The sequence below is a fragment of the Saccopteryx bilineata genome, chromosome 1, assembly GCF_036850765.1.
Source record: "Saccopteryx bilineata isolate mSacBil1 chromosome 1, mSacBil1_pri_phased_curated, whole genome shotgun sequence".
NCBI lineage: Eukaryota > Metazoa > Chordata > Mammalia > Chiroptera > Emballonuridae > Saccopteryx > Saccopteryx bilineata.
Genome location: NC_089490.1, coordinates 313,302,981 through 313,325,844, shown reverse-complemented (window position 1 = coordinate 313,325,844; position 22,864 = coordinate 313,302,981). Strand labels below are relative to the sequence as shown.

The following is a 22,864-nucleotide window of genomic DNA, read 5'->3' as shown; positions in this document are numbered from 1 at the left end:
CAAATGCAAATACCTTTACTACAGATGCTCCTGAACTCATGATGGGGTTACATCCCAATGAACCAGCCCATCATAAATTGAAGGTATCATAAGTCGAAAATGCATTTAACACACCTAACATAGCAAACATCATAGCTTAGCCTAGCTTCTCTTAAACGTGCTTACAACACTTACATTAGTCTATAGTTGGACAAAATCATCTTCCCGCCACTGCCCAGCATCATGAGAGACTATTTTACCACATACTGCTAGCTTAAGAAAAGATCAAAACTCAAAATCCAAAGTATAATTTCTACTCGTTGGGAAAGCAGCTGTGTTAGGCTGGCTCGCTTGAACTTTGCATGATTAGAGCATGAGCATGTGAGAGAGCTATGTGTGTGTAGCCTATATAAGGTTACAGGTACTTTTCCTCTGCATGGATTGCTTGCCCGCCACTGTGAGAAAGCAGTTTTCCTTTGCTTAGCTGAGAATCTAATAAATGGGAATGGCCCAATGCTTTCTGGCTCCACAGATCCTCTACTATCAGCCTGAATCCAATGTGAACCTGCCTGGCCTCGGCTACCAGCATTACACTACTGAATGCATCACTTTTGCACCATTGTAAGGTTGAAAATCATTAAGTCAACCCATTATAAGCTGGGGATTGTATGTGCACTGGATTGGCTGCACCAGGATACCACATGTGTGTGAAATAGGTTGCATATTCTAGGTAGACCACAAGGAGATTAAATAAGCCTGTAACATTTCACATCATTATGGTGACCTCCTGGAATCCACTCCATTCTTCCCTGTTAGAGAATAGCCAGTCAAAGGCTACATAGGTGTTCCTCATTGCCATAAGCTAACAGTGTAATTTGTTCCCTCTTTAACCATGGTGGGTTTAAAGTAAGAACATGGTAGTCCTTAAGTCAAAGCCATTACTTCAAGTTTGTTTTAGGATTTACATCTACACAGAACATTATCTAAAGGAAAAGATAGGGATTTCCCTTCTTCAGTGGCTCAACAAATGTGCCGCCAAAGGCATCTGTATCCCTGATGGGGGGCAATGCTAGGACTAAGCCAATACCTGCAGAAGAATGAAATCACAGATGAATAGAGTTTGTGTTCACCACACCTGAAGCCTGGCTTCTTAGTTTCAGGAGCCTATATGCTTCCTTACCTTAAAAAAAAAACACAAAAAAATAAGTAAAAAATAAATGAAAAACAAACAAACAAAAAACACACTGAATTGAGTAAACTTGCTAGTATACCCATCTAAAAAATCAGAACTTGCTTTTTAATTATTGGTTATTAATGAATAATAGTTCTATTCTCTTTCCTAAGTTTTCTAAGGTTGGCATAACCTTATTTTAATTTTACCTCACAGTGGCAGTAAAGGAGCCTGAGGAGCAGATAGAGGAAATTTCATAAAGGAAGAGATAAAAGTAGTCTTTCTGGGGAATGAATAAATATTCTCTGGGAAGGTCAGAACTTTTACTTGACAAGAAAAAAATCAAACACACCTACTGTCAACAATACTCCTCAATACAGCTAAATTTGGTTTTCTGTTAATCTCCAAATTAAAAATAGCTTTTTAAATTGAATTGATATGGCTTCATGAAAAATTTTGTTTTTCTGTTATGAAAGAAGAAAAGTCATTATACACAGGTGCTCCACTAGGACCTGCACTTGTGAAGCATTTGTCTAGATAAGAGTAAATGCAATATCCACAGGGCAAGAACTAAGATGCCTTCAGGGAGAGTGGAGAAATTTCTAAAGCAGATACTTTAAGATTGGGTGATAGCAAAGACATGTCATGTGGTATATTGAATTATGCCACAAATTTATCTAATGTGACCTCAATTCCACAAAATCACTGACATTTTAAATTTAAATCCTCTTTCTAAAGTTTAAACAGGCCTTTATAGGTAAAACATCAAATTCATCATCTGGGCTGTGCAGCAGCATTCCATGTGTTCCAGATGTCACATGCATCCTAGCAGAACAGCTCCTTTACTTCTGGCTTTTCAAATATCTTCCTATAAGAGCTCACCCTTATTTTCTAGGGCCAGGCTGGGGACCAGATACCATGTTATTTTTTTTCATTTTCATGTTTTCATCAGTCTTTCCCCTCAGAGCCTGCCTACATCTTCTCCTTCTCTTTAGCATATAAATACATATTTCAAAATAAAAATAAGCTCATGCAAACAGATAGCTAAGCTCATTCATCCAATTTCTTCTTAAGCTTCACTAGCATATTTAATATAATTGAGCAAGTAGACATTTAGTCTTCATCTGACAGAAATGTATTACTATATCAAAGCCAAGAACATAGTGGCATGATGTGTGAAATAATATAATATACTTAGATTTTGATTGAGCGGCAGATCCAGACACCCATGTGGTAGAGTAGGCCGGAGCACTGGCCACCGCTGTCTTCTGGTGAACGTGTTCCCAGTCACTTCCTACTAACCAACCCTTGCTTAGTTGCACAGAAGGCATCACATTAACTAATCTTGGAGGTTGTAATTTAAAGACAGCCAACCCTGTAAATTTAGCCTTTGGAAGGAGATGTGATTGATGTAGTCTTGGCGTAGTTAGCTGCTTGTTACAATAATAACAAACTTCATGAGGAATTCTGAGACTGAGGCCACATAAACCACTAATGTTGTTAAAAGAGATTTGTATAGAATTCGCTTATGCCTTGTCATTCATTTGTAATTTAACAACAGAACATGTGAGTTTAAGTTGGCTCCTCTAGCATTCTGGATTGAGAAACAACAGCTTATTAGTCATAAGTTCAGCATCGAATAGCATTTGAAAATGTAAAGACATTGCCTTCTTTGAAATGAGAGCAGCAGATAAATTACATGCCAAAATAAGGAAATTGATAACTTCTAAAAGACCTTCATCTTGTCTTAAAAAGAGACTCAGGCCAGTCTTCCCATGTTGGGGTTAGCAAAGAGATGAGAGTTTTCCTCTAATGGAGATCTAGGCTGAGGGAAGCACAATTGTCAGATGGAAGCAGAATATTTTCTGATAGTTTCCTAGCTAAAGAATCACATACTGGACTTAATCTTAGACTGGCATAATTTCAAATGTCGCACACTTAGAAAATAACAACTTGTGCTTACTTCTTTGCACATATGGTTCTGTAATCATAACCTTTAAGTAAAAAGTGTAAATTCAGATCAAATTTTGGAGAAGAGTTTCTATTATATATAACTTCTGTACTTTTAAGTGTTGAAATCTTATGAACATTGCCTCTTCAAAACAGAAATGTCTTAGGCATTAAGTCCTAAACTGAAAATCCAAAACTGTGTGTAATCTGTTCAGTCCTGGGATCGTTAGGGGTTTCTTAACCCCCTTGTTCTGGTCATTGTAATTCTATTTAAGTCAATGTAGGAACCTGTCCTTTGGCACTTTGTTATACCAGCTTTTCTATTCAACTAGACAACTCTCCCCTTCTCACATGCCTGGCACATACATGGGGTGGGCTTCACCTCCTGAAAAATTTGTCACCTTCAGTTCTCTTATTTGATCATGGTGGTGATGACACTTTGCAGAGGAGACTCTTTCTGATTAGTAGAGTTCACTCAGCAGGAGTCTGGAAACTTTGTAGGGAACTGTGGGGTGGTCAGTATATTTAATTTGGGGGATTTGTTTGTAGATACTAATCATTCATTTGTTTAGAATGTCCCTGTTCATGAGAATTAGAGAAGCAAGACAACCTCATAGCTAGTATCACTAGCATGATTTCTAAGAGATTCCAGTTCCATTTTACTTAGGGAGACACATACTTAAGCCTGAGATAGTTTAAAATATTTACTTTATGCATTTAGAATAAAATAATAAATAATCTCAGACTAAAACTATGATTATGGCAGACATTGTTACCTGTTCATCAGATTCTTACCTTTTCCTAGATACACAACCGGAGAACATTTTCCATCTTCCCTTGCGGTTAAGTGTAGCTGTGTGTGTGACTGAGTCTACAGGCAAGAATGTGAATAAAGAAAATAGGCTGTTTCTATGCCTGTCCTATAAAATCCTACTAGGTAAAGCCACCATCACACTGGGTCCTAAATAATAGCACGAAGCAGATTTCCTCCAACTTGGAACATTTTTGTCCTGATATATGGTAAAAAATATACATTTAGGCCCTGGACGGTTGGCTCAGTGGTAGAGTGTCGGCCTGACGTGCAGAAGTCCCAGGTTCGATTCCCAGCCAGGGCACACAGGAGAAGCGCCCATCTGCTTCTCCACCCCTCCCCCTCTCCTTCTTCTCTCTCTCTCTCTTCCCTTCCCACAGGTGAGGCTCCATTGGAGCAAAGATGGCCCGGGCGCTGGGGATGGCTCCTTGGCCTCTGCCCCAGGCGCTAGAGTGGCTCTGGTCGCAACAGAGCGACACCCCGGAGGGGCAGAGCATTGCCCTCTGGTGGGCAGAACGTCGCCCCCTGGTGGGCGTGCCAGGTGGATCCCGGTCAGGTGCATGCGGGAGTCTGTCTGACTGTCTCTCCCTGTTTCCAGCTTCAGAAATATATATATATACATTTATTGCATAAGGTCTTTATCTGTTTAGACTTTAAGAAAAGTGCAGCCTATTCTGTCTTTAACAATGTGCATCACATACAACCTTAAAGGCAACGTGGGGATTTGTAAGGTTGAAAAGAGATGGGCACATACTAGGTAGGGGAAAAGCAATTAGTAAAAATGTTGACCTTGGATAACTTGGGAGGTAGGTCACTTGCTCTCATAGTTGACACCTGTAGAGGAAGTACAGTGGGAGCCGGAACACTGGTGCATGTTGGCTTCTCCTTGCCATATTGGTAAGATGTTAAGGGAAAGAGCTGAACTTAACACAGACCGAGGTGCTTTGCACATAAAGTCCGGAGAATGCTAATGACTTTTGTACTTGGATTGAAAACTTAAGTAAAAGATAGGACTGAAGTGAGCAACTGAGACTCATTAACACTTTTCAGTGTAACAGAGACTCAGTCCTATGGCATAGATCAGGTTAAAAGTACTGCCTTACATCCCATGGCTGCCAAGAAATTAAGAGACATTCACGGAGACAAAGAAATAAAGCAAGAATAAGAACTTTATCTAGGAGAGAACCTTGTATGGTTGAGGCCAAGTGGTTATGGGGAAAAGGACCAGGAACATAGCAGAGATTGTCCAATTTGTTAAGTACGTACTGCTGGAATAGAGAAAAATTAGATTAAATTTGTCTTCTCCTCATAGATATGTGCTCCATCTTTGGATGGGGGATCTACAGGCACTCAGTGGGCATTCAATTGGCATGTAATAATAACAGTATGTCCCAGTAGAGCCCAAGCTCTACAGGATGTTGATCAAACATCCCTGATTTGACTTCCCCGTGCAGTGGGACACTCCTGCTTAACAGCAGGCTGGCAGCCGCTTCAAGACTACTCTTGAGGTGGCTATGAGGATTCTACTTATCAGTGCCAAGACCAACTGCCACCAGAGGAAAGACATGACCTACATACAAGTTAGTTGCAAGAATCATACAGGCAGTTTATTACTCACAAATCCTTTTGGCGTGCCTGCATACAGCTTAAGGGGGCCCCATCGGCATGCTCTTCTCGGCTGTCTTTGGTCAGAGTGGCGTGGAGACAGTCCACATTCACGTTGGAATCTGGGCAACTACCGTGGGGGTGGGGAGTGCGAGGGCTTAGCTTTAGTACCTTTTCTGGCCAACGCCTTCTAACAGGTGTCAATCTATATACAAAATTATTATCTCAAACCACCTTTTTGGGAGTTCCTCTCAGGGAGCCTTTTTTATGTTAATCTACTGAAATGTTATATAGTCACTTTTAAGATGTTCCTAAGGAAGCTTCTTGTTTATGTTAACTTACAGAGTTATGACATCAAGCCACTTCTTCTCTATACATAACCACACACACACACAAACTGAGCCCTGCACAAAAGGCAGAGTATGTTTATCATATCTGTACACACTATATTAATTCCTATCTAGATGGCATAACTTTATTTAATTTCCTTGATTTTAATATTATATTCTAATTATTTTTATATATCTTCCATATTTTTTAAAATTTCTATATATTTAATTACTATAACCTTATGTTACTGCAACACAGTAAAATGATCCCTTTTCTCTGTCTGTCCTTTCCTGGAAGCAAGTGTCTGACCATAAGACAGGTGACTCATGCCTCTTTTGTGTGATATATATTCAGAGTGTATAAAACTATAAAAACTGTGACCTATGCTGATTCACAGATCTGTTGGGTTTTGTAAGAGAATTATACTTCATATTAGAAAAATAATTCAAAACTTGCCCTGCCTAAATAATTAAGATATATTTGTATCAGAAGCATCGTCCTCATTGGCTAGAATGATAATGCATTGAGAATACTCCATTCATTTATTTGTTTCCCATTCTTTCACTTCCCCTTCATTCATACTTAGTCATTGTTATTCATGGTATGAAAGATGTGCTAGAAAGAATTCATAGGTTCATCCTTTTTGAAATCATTTATTGATTTAAATATTTTATGTGACAGTTTGGATTTATACAGTAAATAAATGCATGACTAAAACAGTTCTGTAATGAATTATGTAAATATAACATATGACTGTCATTTCACTTTGTTTTATAAGAAACTCAGATTTTTATCACTCATTTTTTATATATAAATTTACCTTGTTCTTCAGTGTGTAAATACAAAGACATTTTGCATAATGAGACATGCTATTTACATTGTACATGATTTAGCATAATTACAAATAATCAAATATGTAAAAAGTGGTGTAATATGAAAAGCAAAGAAGATACAGTAGATGTTTATAAGCCTATAAGAGCCTGTATACTTTTATATGTACTAGTATTCTTAAAATTCTAGTGAAATGAGGCATATTTTATCATTTCTCTAGACCTGTACTACCAAATAAAGAAAACTATTTTAAAATATAACATGAAACACCAAATGAAACTTTTTAAAAATTAATGGTACAGGCTTAAGAGATGCATTCATCTTTTAGAAAATGAAAAATAGCTTAAACATTTCAAATATGTAACTTAACCATGCCCTACAGATATATTAGTATGTTTACCTGGTATTATTTGATGATATTGTAATGTAAACTTGTGATAACTAGATTTTAAAAGAAACGAGTCATATATAATTGATAGCAAAATAGCAAATTTTACCATATTATTTACATTGCAAACCAAACCAAAAATTTAAACCCATGAAATTACAGCAAATGAATTGGACAAAACATTAAAACAATTCATGTATCTGCTTAAGAAAACCTATCCCATGCAGAAGAAGTGAAAGAAGGCCCAGCACATGATACTATGTGTTTTTACTAAGTAGGTTGGGAATCCTATTATTATATAGAGCTGGAATGCTTGATGGAAATACACTGGTTGTTTATGTTATGCATTGAAATGAACAAGTAAGTATTTTTTTTAAAACTAAAGTACTGTTTGGGATATGAGACCCTTTGGTTTTGTAAAATAGCTACTCACAGCTAAAGAGTAAGAATTCAGGTGGATTGATTTTGAAATGAAGAATGTAATGTATTATTTCTGGAATGCACTTACTCGATACATTTTAAAAGCATAAGACAGTTTTGTCACTTGATTACCAATGTTATAATGTAGTTACAGGCAGTTGTTATAAAACTTTAGAGGTTTTTCCAAGGCAAATTTTTCAGGAAGATTTCTTTTCTTAAATAAGGAAAAAATCTGTTCATCCAACTCTAAGAAAAACAGAAAGTCTTTAATTCCATGAACTGATTTTTTTATTTGAACTTAACCTGACTTCCTTAGTAAGCATAACCCACCATGATGATGTGATTCAGTTTCTGCAGACTCAGAGTAATTTTTGCTTATCTCCAGATTCTTAAAGGAGACAATGCTTAGTGCCTTGTAAATTTTGCTGGTCTGGCCCTTGCATATCAATTCAGCGGCAGGAGGCAACAAAATAGAGGGAGTAAGTGGGACCATGGAAAACAGCTATTCAGATATCATCTGAATTTCTTTTGTTTTTCTCAACCACAGTCCTTCTACTTTTTACATTCATTATTAAAAGTGTTTCTCTCAAGAAATAAAAATGCTAAAGTTATTGAAGGTCATATTTCTTAATCTGAATAAGTATTGAGATTGTCTATCAATTCAAGACAAAGGCTTTCTTAACACTGAAAATCATAGGAAGAAAGTAATTGGAATTTTCTTAACTGTCAATTTATATGGCAGCTGCCCTTTTTTTCACAATTTCAAAATAAATTTATCAGTTTTAAATACATAAAAGTTAATTAACACAGAAATTCTACCCTTTTGAAGTTTTAAATTTTGTCCAAGTTTTCCTATCCTTCTTTGACAACCTGATCTGTTAGAGTAGAAGAACCCTGATGTGTGTAACAAAGAAGTCCAAAAGAAAATAAGAACCCTAATTCAAAGGTATTTGCCTTGTGAAGCATATCTTTCCAGAGGGAGGAAAAAGTATTATTTCTATATGATTTTCAGCGTCTGAACACAAACTTACATCATTGAGACAATGTGTTAAGTAGTTTAAATGCAATATTAGTTCACACTAAGATAAAATACAGAAATAAGATAAAATTGATAGTTTTGGAGATTAAAGATTCCTTGAATCTTTTTCAAGACTTTTCAAATTATTATTGTGTTAAGGGTACCTAAAATAGAAGGGCATACTCTTCTGTCTTACTCATTTTTATTTTAAATAAAATATTTTACTTCTTTTTCCTTGTGAATCAAAGACTCTGCTAGAAATGACTGAATTTTCCCTGAAAGAAAATGGCTTTGAATTGAGATTTGTAATAGATAAATCCCTTGATATATCATAAAATAATTCCACCTGGGTTTTTTTTTTGTATTTAAGAACTTGACAATTTGTTAATTTTGGCGAATAAACCAAATTGTGGTTACAAATAGCTATTTGAATATATTTTAAAATTTCAAAGGCATGGTGCTAAGAATTAGGAAATACATTGTATATTGCTTTTTAAATACAGTAGATTTATAAAGTTGATGGCAAATGTTTTCAAACCCTCAGAAAAGAATCCAAAACACCATGCTATGTGAGACTAAGTCACAGAAGGTATACAGAAAGCAAAACAGTTTATTGGCTATTTCTAGATAAAGAGCCAGTAAAATCAAGTAGCGTTTGGTGTATTCACCATATTGAGAAGTAGTTTTTAGAACACAATTTCCCTACAAATAGAAGACGCTTCTTTTCTGTTTTAATCCTTAGCAGTGGGATGCCCAAGACAAATGTACTATTTAGAAATTAGGAAATTAAGATGTTTGTAGGGACAATATATATAGGAGGTTCAAAAGAAATTGTCCTCATAGTTCCTGTGAAAATGTTTAAATTTAGTGAAAAAGACAACATGTATTCTTGTTTCGATTCATGGTTTTCTTAACTAATGAAGCCTCTGGAAATCAAGGTCTCAATTTTCTCAGTCATTTCTATCCCCAAATGATCTATAGCTAAATGTTCACCTTTGTTTCCTTACCTTATGAATTCAAAAAGTGTTCAATCATGTAAAAGTGAAAGAGGGAGTCTTCAAAATAAGAAATGCTATTCCCACATCCTTCATGAGAGAGAGAGAGAGAAGTGAGTGAAAGAGAGGGAGGGAGAAAGAAAGAAAGAAGGAAGATGAGAAGGAAAGGAGTCAGGAAGAAAAGGAAGGGAAGGAAGGGGTGAAAACAAGGAAGGGAGATAGATGGAGAGAATGACAATAAAAAGAGAGAGAGAGAGGCTGAGGATACTGACAAACTTTAAAGACCTAACTAGTTTACTGCACATAATATCTATACATATATCCTACTCCTTTTACATTCACCAACAGTCCTGATATTCATGCTATAGCTACACTTGATATTTGGACTCTTGCATAAGTTCCCATGGTCATAAAGACCATACTAATATTTAATTAGATCATAGAGCCAATATTGATTAAAGATATAGTACCAAATTTTTCCAACAGAAAACAAATTCTATACTGGTGGTCATACATTAGGCAAGAAGTTCTTTGTGCCCCTTTTAATAGTTTCATTCTGATTAGCATATTTCTTAACTTTTTTTACTTTTTATCAAAGTTTGATATACTAAATTTTATATTGTTAAATACACTGCTCACAAAAATTAGGGGATGAGGGAACGTGCAGATACTCCAGTACTTTCAGCCTTTTGTATAGTGCATTTTTACCAATGAAATAAGTTAGTTTTGCATCTCATTTGCATAATCAAACAACTTTCTTTGACTTGTCGTTTGCTTTTCTGATGTTCTTGTTTGATAAAAAAAATCAAATGTTTTTTTTATTGCTTCATATTAATTTTGAAATATCCCCTAATTTTTGTGAGTATATGAAAACTGTGTTTAAATGTCTGTAACAGTTTACCCTTGAACAATGTGGGAAGTTAGGACCACCCACCCCATGCTGTTAAAAATCTACATATAACTTTGACTCCCTTAGTCATCTCTGCATATTGAGAGGGATTTGTTCTAGGACATCGGCAGATACCAAAATCCATGGATAGTATAGAACATTGTATATGTGGGTTCCCTAATTCAAACTGAAAATACTGTTTTTGATCTGTAGGTGGTTGAATCCGCAAATGCAAAATCTAGAGATTAAAGAACCTACTGTGTATTTATTGAAAAAAAATTAACATATAAGTAGACCTACACAGTTCAAACCTGTATTGTTCAAGTGTCAACTGTAATCATTTAACCTTACCATCTATTTTCAGCTTCATTCTAGGTTAGCAGGGTTGTGTTATAGAATGATTTAAATGTAGGTAGCTTGATTTTTCTGTCTCTTTTCATCTCCCCTATTGGTGTTCTTTTATTCTCTTTATTGCAGCTGAATCTAGTAAAAGGACTTCGTATATGCTCATAAAATGATACCTCCTATAGTCAGGCACTCACTTGCATTTTAGTAGAATTCTTTTAGACAGGCAAAAAAAGTGTTTTTAAGAATCAAAGAAAAAAAAAAGAGCAATGAGAACTTATTGTTCCAGGTCATTGAGTTACATAATAAATGAAAACAATGAGTTTTACAAGTGCCTGGTGATACACTTGAAACAAATTTCAAAGATAGAAATAATAAGTTTGGCTGCCATCCACTAATAATTATCTTTGCACAGCAAGAGCAAAAATTAAACAGTTTAAAAAACTCCTTGAATTACTGTAGTAATTATATAGTCATCTAGTTTACCTTAACTTTCTTGGCTAAAATGAGATCTACTGTAAAAATTAATTTCTTCTTTTTGATAAGTTCTAGTCAAATAATACAAAAGCAATTTACTTGAGACTCCAAGTCAATGTTAGGTATTGATTTTAAAATGGTAATTCATACCAATAAAATTTGAAGGGGATTTCAATAAATTATCTGGACACTCTAACATTTTGTTTCACTTTAACTCTGACACTTTGAGCTAAGAAAGCTATTTTAAAAAAGAGCAGAAGGGGGCTTTTAAGTGATTATACACAAATATATTGATACAGATCATCCTAGTCTTAGAAGAAGACATACTCTCCTGCTAGTCTTGAAGTTAGTGATATCAAACATAAAGAAATGCTACTTAGAAGGCAATAATGGAATTGTTCTATGATTTGAGGTTTCACTGGGTATGAAAATGCATACCTTCTTGTTAGAGGCGATGTAAAAACATGTTTGTTGTTCAAATGCTTTTTAAACCTAAAATAGCTTTGACCTAGATTTTATTCTGAGAAGTTTGAAATGCTTTGCTCTATATCCTAATGGGAACAAGTCTAAATACAGTATTATTTGACTGTTTTCCTTAATCCTTACATTATTAAAAACAGTTTATTCTTTTGGGTAAAAGAATATTACCAAACTTGCAAACCATCTCTCAATGTCTTCTTTATGACATTGTCTACATCTTTATTTTCTTCCATAAAGATCATGGAGAACATTAATTATATGTTATCTCCAGGGAATAAAACCTTAAGAGATAGATCAATGAAATTTTTTTTCTTTCCCAGTGCTGAGCAACTTGATACATTTAGAAAACTTTCAAAAGTCTCTAGCATTCTGACTTGTGGATATAAGTTGACTTTTCTGAAACTGCAATTCTTGATCCTAAACTATTTTTTCTAATTGACATGGCTAATTAAAATTTGTTCAGGTTCCTTTCCTCCTTTTGAAATGTCTGTTCTAATGAAGCTCTGAATTAGCCAATTACATGTAAGTGAAACATCTTTGAATGGTAATAAGACTACCTAAACACTTTTAATAGTGGAAGACAAGAGTCCTCTTCATCTCTCCCACAACACACCATCCAGTGCCATGAGGTGACTCTCTCCTGGTTCCCACTCTCTGGAGCATCCCCGAATGAGATACATAGGCCTATCTTCTACCTACTCTAAAGTTGAGCACTGTTTTACTAGCAGCCAAATCCCCACTTGAGAACAATGTGAAGAAGAATATGGAATACAGTATAGCCCTAGGAATGATTTTAGGACACAGAATACATATTTTTTATTCTTTGTGATTAAATTTTCAAACTAGGGAAAGATAGTTTTTACAACAGCAAAAAAAAAATTTTTTTTTTGTTTTAAAAAGGATGTATAAAATCAAATTATATTTTGCTTGTTGGATGCTAGTTCAGCCAGGCATGTTATAACAAAGGGAAAAAGTTTTGTTTTCTATCAAATTGCACACTGACGGTCTGCTCTTTTGTGCTCATTATAACTTTCTGGTGACATATGGCAGAGCTGGTATTTGGCCTTCGTTGTTCATTCAGTCCAGATGTTCTGACACTTTCATTTACCTTCATCAGTGTAACCAGACTAGTGCTATCTGCCACCTTCAGAGAGTTTCTATAAATAGCTCTGTGCTTTTGGAATGCCAGTGTCACTGACATGTGCAGCTGCTGAGAGAGGCTAACACTACCTCCTAAGGACACTGAAAATAGCTTATGAAAGAGTTTTCTCTTCTCTTTTAAAAATAAGAATGACCACTAGTTAAATAAATCATCTGACCTTCGTGAAACCACACATGTCTATTATGGAAACTGCCTCTCCTTTAAGAGTATCTATACCTTCATGAAAAAATAAAACTTAATCTCTTTGCTTAGTCTCAGCCCCTGCCCATCCCACGCCCACCATCTGTCCCTGTGTCCTAAGTCTGATAGGAAACTAGCTGCCAGACAGCAACACAGGAGAAACTGTCTTTTAAAAGTGAGGTGAGAAGCAATGCCACATTTCTGACTTTCACCTCAATTAATACATTATTGCCCTACTTATATTTAATTACATTTAATAGACCAGAGTCAAAATAAATTTAGAAGTCCCCCCGCTCCGCTTTTCTTATTTTTCCAAATAGTGAAAAGGTCGCAGAGTACATCTGAATATAAACTGATTACTTTATTTTTAAAATATGTATCAAAAGCATCAGAAACAAGCTGTTACTTGGCTTTTCTGGTGTCTTCGACTTTCAGATAATAAACAACAGTACTTAAGTCTAATATTAAGAATGATCTTAGCATCTACATGGATTAACTGAAAAGACAAATTCACTGTAATTTAAGTTTCAAATGAACTATTTTTCATTATTTATAATAATCAAAAGCATGCTTATTAAGTGTTAAGCACTGAATGACACACAAAAAGATAATGGTAAACTTCACCAGAAAATCAACAATCCTGTTTGGTTTTTTATAGAATTTTCTAAATTGGGGGCAGGAGGATGCTAACATAAGTTTTGGTATAGATAACAGGAACTTAAAATACTAGCAAACCGGGCCCTGGCCGGTTGGCTCAGCGGTAGAGTGGTAGAGCATCGGCCTGGCGTGCGGGGGACCCGGGTTCGATTCCCGGCCAGGGCACATAGGAGAAGCGCCCATTTGCTTCTCCACCCCCCCCCCCCCACTCCTTCCTCTCTGTCTCTCTCTTCCCCTCCCGCAGCCAAGGCTCCATTGGAGCAAAAATGGCCCAGGCACTGGGGATGGCTCCTTGGCCTCTGCCCCAGGCGCTAGAGTGGCTCTGGTCGCGGCAAAGCGATGCCCGGAGGGGCAGAGCATCGCCCCTTGGTGGGCAGAGCATCGCCCCTGGTGGGCGTGCCGGGTGGATCTCGGTCGGGCGCCTGCGGGAGTCTGTCTGACTGTCTCTCCCCATTTCCAGCTTCAGAAAAAAAAAAAAAAAAAATACTAGCAAACCCACTCACCATTCCAATTGTGTTCAGACGCATGATTAAAAGAGATTTTACCCTGCTAGGTAATAATAGGTGCCATAATCTTATTTAGAGGCTTAAGAATGAATTTAAGCTTATATGATTTGCTAAATTACAATCTGTTGCTTAGAAAATCCTTAGAGTGTCACATAAGTGTACCAGTTGCTTTTAGCTGTAACCCTAATACATTATTCTGAATAATGGAAGGGTAATTTGACTATAGAAGGGCTGAATATTAGTGATAATGCCATATTTAATTAAATAACATTTTAAGAAATAAAACTAAAATGATAAATTATTTACTTTGAGATCTGTATCTTTACTATCAGAATCAAAACAGCTGAGAGGAGCAGGTTATTTTCAATATGACTACATAATCATTTTCAGATGTTTAATAATTATACTATACATTCTGAAGCCAAAATACTATTAAACTTACTAAACATTTGCCTTTATAGAAAACAGTACTAATAAGCTCTTTTTATCTTTAACCTTTCATCTTTTAAGACCTTATCAAAACTATAGTTAAATTAATTAACTTGTCCTAAGACCCATCTCTATTTTGCAAAGCCTACATTCTCAATCAACTCATGCAACTTTTGTTTTACTTTTGCTCATGTATCCATCCTTAACTGTTTCTTACTGTTATGTACTACAAAGACCTGAACATCTGGGCAACATTAAATACACACACATCTCTTGATAGAAATAGTACTATAAGTATTTTAAAAGTTATACAACAGAAATAATCTGATAAGAGTATATTAATTACTTTATACCATGTGTGAATCTGAATAACTCCGAGATCGATTAAGTATGTCATTTTATAAGATAATTTTTAACTGAGTCATCACTTGCTGCTCATCTTGCTTTAGCAGACTGGTGAATATCTTTTAAAAGTTCACACTAGTGATATTATTGCTTATATAAACATGTTTCTATTTTCCTATAAGTTCTATGAAGTGCACAGAAGTGCAAGTTTCATACGGCATAATCACCATGGCTTAAATTATTGCTTGAAAGGTTGTTACAAGGTATTGCTAGGGAATAATTTTTAGATGAATGAACAGTTCAATGTGAAAAGTATAGACTTAGATTGAGTATTAGGTTGATTTTTCATAACATAAACATCAAAGCATTCAGAAATAAGGCTGTCACTTTGACATTTACATGTCTGTCTAAAAGTTCATAGTTTATATCTCGGTGGTAGGGATTAGCATATATTGTGATACACTGCACAGTTCAGGCAGTAATTATGAAAATGATACCATATCTAGTGTGCCTTATAGCCCTATAGTGAACAATATTCATCCCTCATGCTTACCAGTGTTGATTTCTTTCTCTAATAAGTTTGAAGACTCACACTCAAGAGGCAGACCATAAATTTCAAATAAATATTAAAACTTGTGGGGAAAAATGCTATGAAATTCAGAGTATTTAGCTTTCAACTAACTACAAATAAAATAATTTATTGCTATCTCAGTCAACTTGTATTTATTCTTAGTAATTGGGATTATCTGAATACTCTTCAATGATCTCCAAAGCTAGCTGCATATTACTGTTACCTAGAGTGATTTTCTAACTAGATTCCTAAGCTCCATCTGAGACCTACTGACTCCAAATCTCTAAAAGCAAAGCCCAGTGTTTGTATTCCTAAAAGCTTCCTAGGTAATCCTTTTGAAGCCAGCCAGATACTGCCAACTTGATGAGTTGAACCATTAGATGGCATCGTTTTTCACTACTGATGGGATGGCAATGAGACACTGGACTGAAGCTGTGTGGTTTGGTCACAACACATTAGAAATAAAGACACAAAGTTTACTTCTCTACATCCTAAATCCTCCCAAAATGTCACTCCTTTTAATCTTGGAATAGCTACATTCAAAACACACACACACACACACACACACACACAATACTCATTGTTTTATAAAACAACTGTTTTACAAGATGTGATTGGCTATAATTCTGTCTGCACTATAAATCAATTGATGATTTCATGAAAAAAAGAAGGAAGGAAAGAAGAGGCGAAGGAAGGAAACAGAAAAGTGGTAAGATAGTAATACTTAGGTTTTGATTGTTTGAGTCAAGTGTGAGGAAGGAATTTTGCACACTATCTCAATATATCCTGACATGATTTATGTTCATTCATATTATCAAGTGTCTGTTCTTCAGTCACCACCATGGAGAGCCTGAAATTGAGTCCATAGCTGGGATTCCCACATGTGGCCCTGACTAGGATCCACCCGGCAAGCCCACTAGGGGGTGATGCTCTGCCCATCTGGGGCCATTGCTCCGTTACTCAGCAAAGGAGACATTTATTTAGCATCTGAGGCAGAGGTCCGGGAGCCATCCTCAGCACCTGAGGTCAACTCGCTCAAACCAATCGAGCCATGGCTGCAGGAGGGGAAGAAAGAGAGAGAGAGGAAGGGAGGGATGGAAAAGCAGATGGCTGCTTCTCCTCTGTGCCCGCCTGGGGTATCCACACGCCAGGCTGATGCTCTACCACTGAGTCAACTGGCCAGGACAATTTACACATTTAACAATGAAATTTGTTCAATCATTTTAACACAATGTATCTGTATGTTAAATCAGCTGGCTGTGAATTCAGCATGTTCATATCAGAAAATCCTCTTTCAGAACAGAATATGTTAAAAACTTTAATAATTCAATCTCTCATGCGTCATGTTTTTCAGGCTGTAGCTAATAAAATATGTTCACAGAAGCCTCTGAAATGACTATTTTTGTCATCTTATATCTGCAATCTCAACAGAAGTACCCAGCTAGTAACACGGGACTTGATTATTTGCTGAAAGGCATCTGGTGCCACCCATAGCCTGTGTAGAGTCAGGTATAATCCATTTTGAAGGAGCATTCAGTGAGATTATTTCAAGTGCTTGGAGTCAGATTGTATTTTGAAGAAAAAGCAGAGAGAGAAGCTTAGATGTTGTAAGCAGTGCCCCAGCACTACTGGGGATGGCTATTTTTCTTCAGAGGTGCATTGTTACTTGGGCCTGAAGTGTCTGAATCTTCTGATCAGCCTAAAACAGGCCTCAGCAACTCTTTCTGTGGCTGTGTTAGGTTCAGAGGTACAGAGAGCATAGTGTTTGACGGGGCCAGGCTTGAGAGGGCGGGATGGTTTCCAGTGACAGTGTGGAGTAAGAGAGGGTCTGGGTTGTGTAGTGCTCAAAATGCATGCCAAGTTCGAAACCTTTGTAGACATGTTTTACTCTCTGCCCCAATAATTCACAACACCTGCCATCAGCAAGTCAGTGACCCAAGGAAGCTTCGTGAAATAGATTTAATGATGGTCACAATCGTGTATGTTCTCTCTCTTGATACCTCACCAACTCAAAGACACTATTTCAATTAATAGCAAGAGGACCCTGTACACACACAGAGCCTGGTGGTTTCCCGAATTCTCTGTGGCTTCACCTTTCATATGTAGCAATTTAATTTTGCTTTATTGCTAGAACTCTTTGGAGGAATTTGCAAAATTAAAAGCTTTGCTGCACTTGCAAACAAGTGCTTTTGTTTAGGTTTTTGTTGTCCTGCTCTGTTCTGCTTTTCTTGGAGAGGCACACACTTTTGCATTTGCATAATAATAATACTATGTTCTTCATGCCATTGTCACGGGACAAGAGGAATACATGTGAGACCATGAGAGTGCCCATTTAAAGTGCTGAATCCATAAACCTATTCTCAAGTCTTAGCAACCAGTGACTGTCTCACTAGGTCATAGCTCATTGGACAGTCATATAATCAGGTGTTAAAAAGGAAACCCAAATAATTAAAAATATAAGAAAACAGTTGAATATTGAAGCAGTTTTTCAACAGTTGAGTCTCTCTGTGTACACCAGAGTACACAGCATTCCTCCAGGCATCAAGTATTATTCTTTTAATTATGGCTGATATTAAGGTTCACAAAGCACATAATGTGCAGTGTGTTTTGGGTGCATATGGGGCTTTCTGACTTTGTTAGATTTACTTGCCGATGATGACATCCTCTCCATCAAAATAATGCTGATACTGATGAAAAGCTTTAGTACTGATGGCTAGTCATAAAGTGACTTCTTCCAATCCGTTGCTTGAAAGAACATTAGAACAGGAGTTCTAGGTACCAAATTATATTTAAAATATCCTTTATAGAGTGGGTGAAAGCCATTTCCCCAATTTAATACCACTTGATTTCAATGGAACATCCATTTAAATTCCTTTTAATCTGCTACACTAAAATATGTGATGTGTGTAGCAGTTTGTACGTTAGAAGACTCTATAATTAGTAGGATGAAATACCACTACCAGCTGTTGTTACAGTCACAATTCCTAAAGGAAGATATGTGGACTATATTATGTAAGACAAAAATATGATGCTTTTTCACAAATCATAAATTCTGTGACTGCAGCTAGCATGAACAGTCACTTTAAACAGTACCCTGCAAACACAGATAGCAATGGTGCAACTATAATGATCAACTGTGCTAAATTGGCAAAATAGTAACAGATTAGACCATTGTCTCAGACTACAGCTTTAAAGATATATTTAGATTATATCGTATGAAAAATGTAGTTTACATCATGCATCATGTCTGTGACATTTAGATCTCTGGTGTATTATTCATTGTGACATTTGTGACGATGTAAATGGCTACTTCTCTAAGTAAAATCATATCAACTAAGAAAAAGTTTGTTATTCTTCTGAAAAATTGAATAGATACATAACTGAATTTTTGTTTGGGGCACTATTACCATTACCAGATAATAAAGTGGGGTTCCAGTGATGCTTTTAGAATATGCTTCCCATAGGTGATCAGGTGATCATAAGTACAGAGAGAATAAACATTAAGTTTAGAATAGTTGCTTAGACAAACCTTTACAAGAAGCAGAGAAACAGATAGGATGATTTCTAGAAGTCTCTTTCAGTCTATGGTTACATTGTTTACTGCCCAAACATTGATTTACCATATCACAATAAGCTCTAAATTACTATGCAGAATACGCTAAATAACTTTGGTGAGCTGAGTTCTCTTCCCATGTTCCTGTGCTACAAGGAGCCCATCGACATAGCTAAGGGGTTTCTTATTCTTGGCATGAGGACTGAGGTCCTCCCAGCCTGTTCTGTCCACTGACTGTACAACTGGCCCCCGTTACCTGTGAAGGAAGTGTGTTAATCTCTCAGCGCCAGGAAGAGTCCTTTTGTGAGTGATTACTGCCAGGAGGGCACCTTGCCCTCGGCTGACATAGCCTCCCATAAACACCCAGGCCTTCTCACCCCATGTGGTTAAAAACAGAGACCTAGACTCAGAGAAGGGGGAGGGCAGGCAAGGATTAAAGGAGCTCTGGGTCTAGGTCTTGTCCCACATGAAGAGTGTTATACTAGTGTACTCACAAGCCCCAGGGCGAGAATAGAGTTCAACAATTATAACTGTGATCACCATTATAACAAATACTTTGCATATCTATAAATGTTTTATGGACACACTTAAAAAACTTAAAAACACAAATCCTGCCTCACAGACAACATTGGGCACTAGTTAATATACTCTTTAGCTGAGTTATCTTATAACCAAATCATAATGCAGCCAAAATCTCTGACCAGAAGCAGAAATATATTGCATTCAGTAGAAGTAAGCTACATACACTGCTCACAAAAATTAGGGTATTTTTTACCCCTTCATATTCATTTTGAAATATCCCCTAATTTTTGTGAGTAGTGTATTAATGAGTGTACCTACTATAGTAAGAAAATGGACACCCTAGGGTTTCAGGGAAACAAATGCTTGCAGGTCACTAACCTTAATAGAGGTTAGGTTTTACATGTGATCCAAAATAGAAAATCTCTGGACATACTGTGCTCCTAATTTCAGGGTGAGTCTGTAATAATATTTTCATGCAGTACTAATTATTGGAACTGATCTTCATTTTAGCAGCACATGCGATAGAAGCCTATCTGTAACTATGGTGACTACTAAGTCTGAAGGTTAGACCTGTTTCAGTATGCTGAAAGTGTCACTGAATTTAAAAGCCAAATCAATCAAACTGCAGAACACTTTTTTACAAACCTTAAAGCCATAAACTACAGGTTTTTCCCCCTTTCTTTTTATTATGCAAGAAGAAACAACATTGTTGGCAAAATGTCCTATACCTTTCTCACAAATGCCAGGACCTGGGAATTTGCTCTCAAGAGTGGCCTTCGGAGTCATCTATCATGAAGGGGGTGGGGCAGTATGATCATGTCATTTAGTAGGCTGCTGTTTATTAGAATGCAGGTTAGTATGTTACAATAACTACCTGGACTTGTAAGTGCTAAGTTGAAAAACATCCAAGCTAGAGACCATTTTCTTTTGACTGATATTTGTTAGAAGATGACAAAAACACCTTTCTTTAATCTTGGTTGCAGATATATCTGGTATTAGCAAATTCCATTTTCTATGGATTCCATGCTACATAATTAAATCTAACAGATATATTACTAAGCAGACACACAATGCTTTCTCAGCATCTGAAATCCTTGGTTATATGTAGTCTCAGTCTAAGCACTAAATGACTCTCGATTAGTAAGACTATATTCAATTAATAGTTAGAGTTACATAATATACCAACTATACAGTAGCAGTACCCGAAAATCTAATAATGTGTGAAATGTAATTATCTAGAAGAAGAGATATGTATAAAAATAGGTAATATCCCTAAAATATTTTGCTGAGTTACAGTTCTTCCTGCTGGGAAGTTTACCACACTGCCATGATATATATATGAAATGTCTGTTCTGAAACACAAAATTAGAAAATATTCTTCACATACCAACTCACTAAATGTCAGAATATATAATCAAAACAGGCTCTTAATAGTGATACAAATATATAGGGAAAGATATCTGTATATGTGACAAACAAGAAAACATGAAAACTATTTATTGGTTAGTTTTGAAAGGGGGCCCATTCTTGTAATTAAAATATATATGTATGACCAAAAACACTCATATTAATGGACACATCTTATTGCCCTCCCCCCAGGTTTTATAATTGACAGTCATCACCCACCTTTTTCTAGGGTTATTGCCTGACATTACAGAAATTCCTGTTTGTTCTTAACAAAGCTGTGGAAGAGAACCTCTTCCCACTCTCCTGTCGCGACCCATGTTCTGGGCTTGTGCTTTTGGAGGAGTCTTTGATCTGTAGCAGGTCTCAGAGGCTTGTCTCCCGGAGGAACATAGTGCCGATGTTGTACGAAACCTTTTTTATTCTTGAGGAGGAAAGAGAAGGCTTTGGCTGCTTAGGACCAGTCCTCAGCTCCAGGAAATAGCAGATCCCAGGGATTTCCTTTGGAAAGTTGTCTGGAAGCTCTTCACGGGACCGAGGAATGAATGTGAAACTTTCTTCCCATTTTAATAATCTAAGAAGAAAACATAAATAATGTGAGTCAAATAGGCCAAGGAAATGTAAATAAATGGACAGAAATGTTAAAAACCTAGTAACCCAATCAATGACTGTGCTCATGCTAACACTCTGACCTTCATAGGATTCTTAATACTTGCAAATGTTATTTCTCAGGAAAGATCCCTTCATGTTTTAAAAACAAACAAACAACAACACAATACAAAGCTGTTTTTGGTACTACTTGAAAAAATTTGTTCAAGCTTGATTTCTTTCTTCCTAAAGAGCATTACTTGAAAATATTTGTTCAAAAAAAATTCTTTTTACCTAAACAAAAGGTTAAGGCAACTGCATAATAGAAGTTTTTATTCAAACATAAAGGATTCACACTTTGTTTTTAAAACCTGCCCAGATTCTAGAGCATTTGTTTTATGTTTTGTAGACTCCTAACAAGCTTTAAATGCATATCCTGTGTGTCTGAAACATAAACCAAATATTTAGCTTTGTACAACAACATTCCTAACTCCAGTGTCTCTGACAGAGGCTACTGATTTCTGGCATTACACATTCTCCAAACTTACCAGCATCATTTGTCAAACAGCTTAATTATTCCCTTCCGGGCACACTTAGAGACCTCTTTTTAGTACACTCAGTCTAGGTTTAGTCTTTTCCAGTTCAGGAAAGGTTCAGTTTGATACTCATACCTAAACATGTGGCCCAGCAATTCAAGTTAATTCAACAACTCCCATGGATTTGCTTCTTATTGCCCAAGAAAAACCTTCTAGACATATCCAAATATAATAAGGAGTACACAACCAAAGAAATTCAACGTTCTATAAACAGAGATAGAAACAGGGAATAAAAGAAGCAAAAAATAATTGCTGAATAATAAAACAAAAACACAGTGATATAAAAGTCATATAAAATAGAATGGGCTAGATACTATAAAAGATGCTGCAGTCTAGAAGCCGGAAACATTTGCAGAGGGAGGATCACAAAGCCTTCATCGGAAAGACAGTACTTAAATATGGGAAGACGTTCAACAAGTGGACGTAGAGTACATCATCATCAGAGATTTAGAAACAAGAAAATTATGACCAGGAACAACACGCTTCCAAACATTTGATAACATCACAGAATAAGGTCAGAATGAGAGTGAAAACCAAAGCAGTAGGTTAGGCAAAGTTTTGAAATCCTAAACGAAAAGTTTACACTTATTTGGAAAGCACTACAGTGGAGCTAAACCCCGGCTCCCCCATCACTTTTTTTCCTAAAAACAACTCATCCTGGT

The 22,864-nt window shown here is 36.3% G+C and overlaps 1 protein-coding gene across 1 annotated transcript in view; it reads right to left on the bottom strand.

Annotated features, from left to right (window-relative positions):
* Nucleotides 1-7,679: 7,679 nt before the first annotated feature.
* Nucleotides 7,680-22,864, bottom strand: part of GUCY1A2 (guanylate cyclase 1 soluble subunit alpha 2) — a 323,767-nt gene continuing 308,582 nt past the window's right edge. Inside the window, exon 8 of the mRNA XM_066247582.1 lies at nt 7,680-21,592. Coding sequence (XP_066103679.1) covers nt 21,385-21,592 — 208 coding nt within the window. The 3' untranslated portion in view covers nt 7,680-21,384. The remainder of the gene's footprint in view (nt 21,593-22,864) is intronic.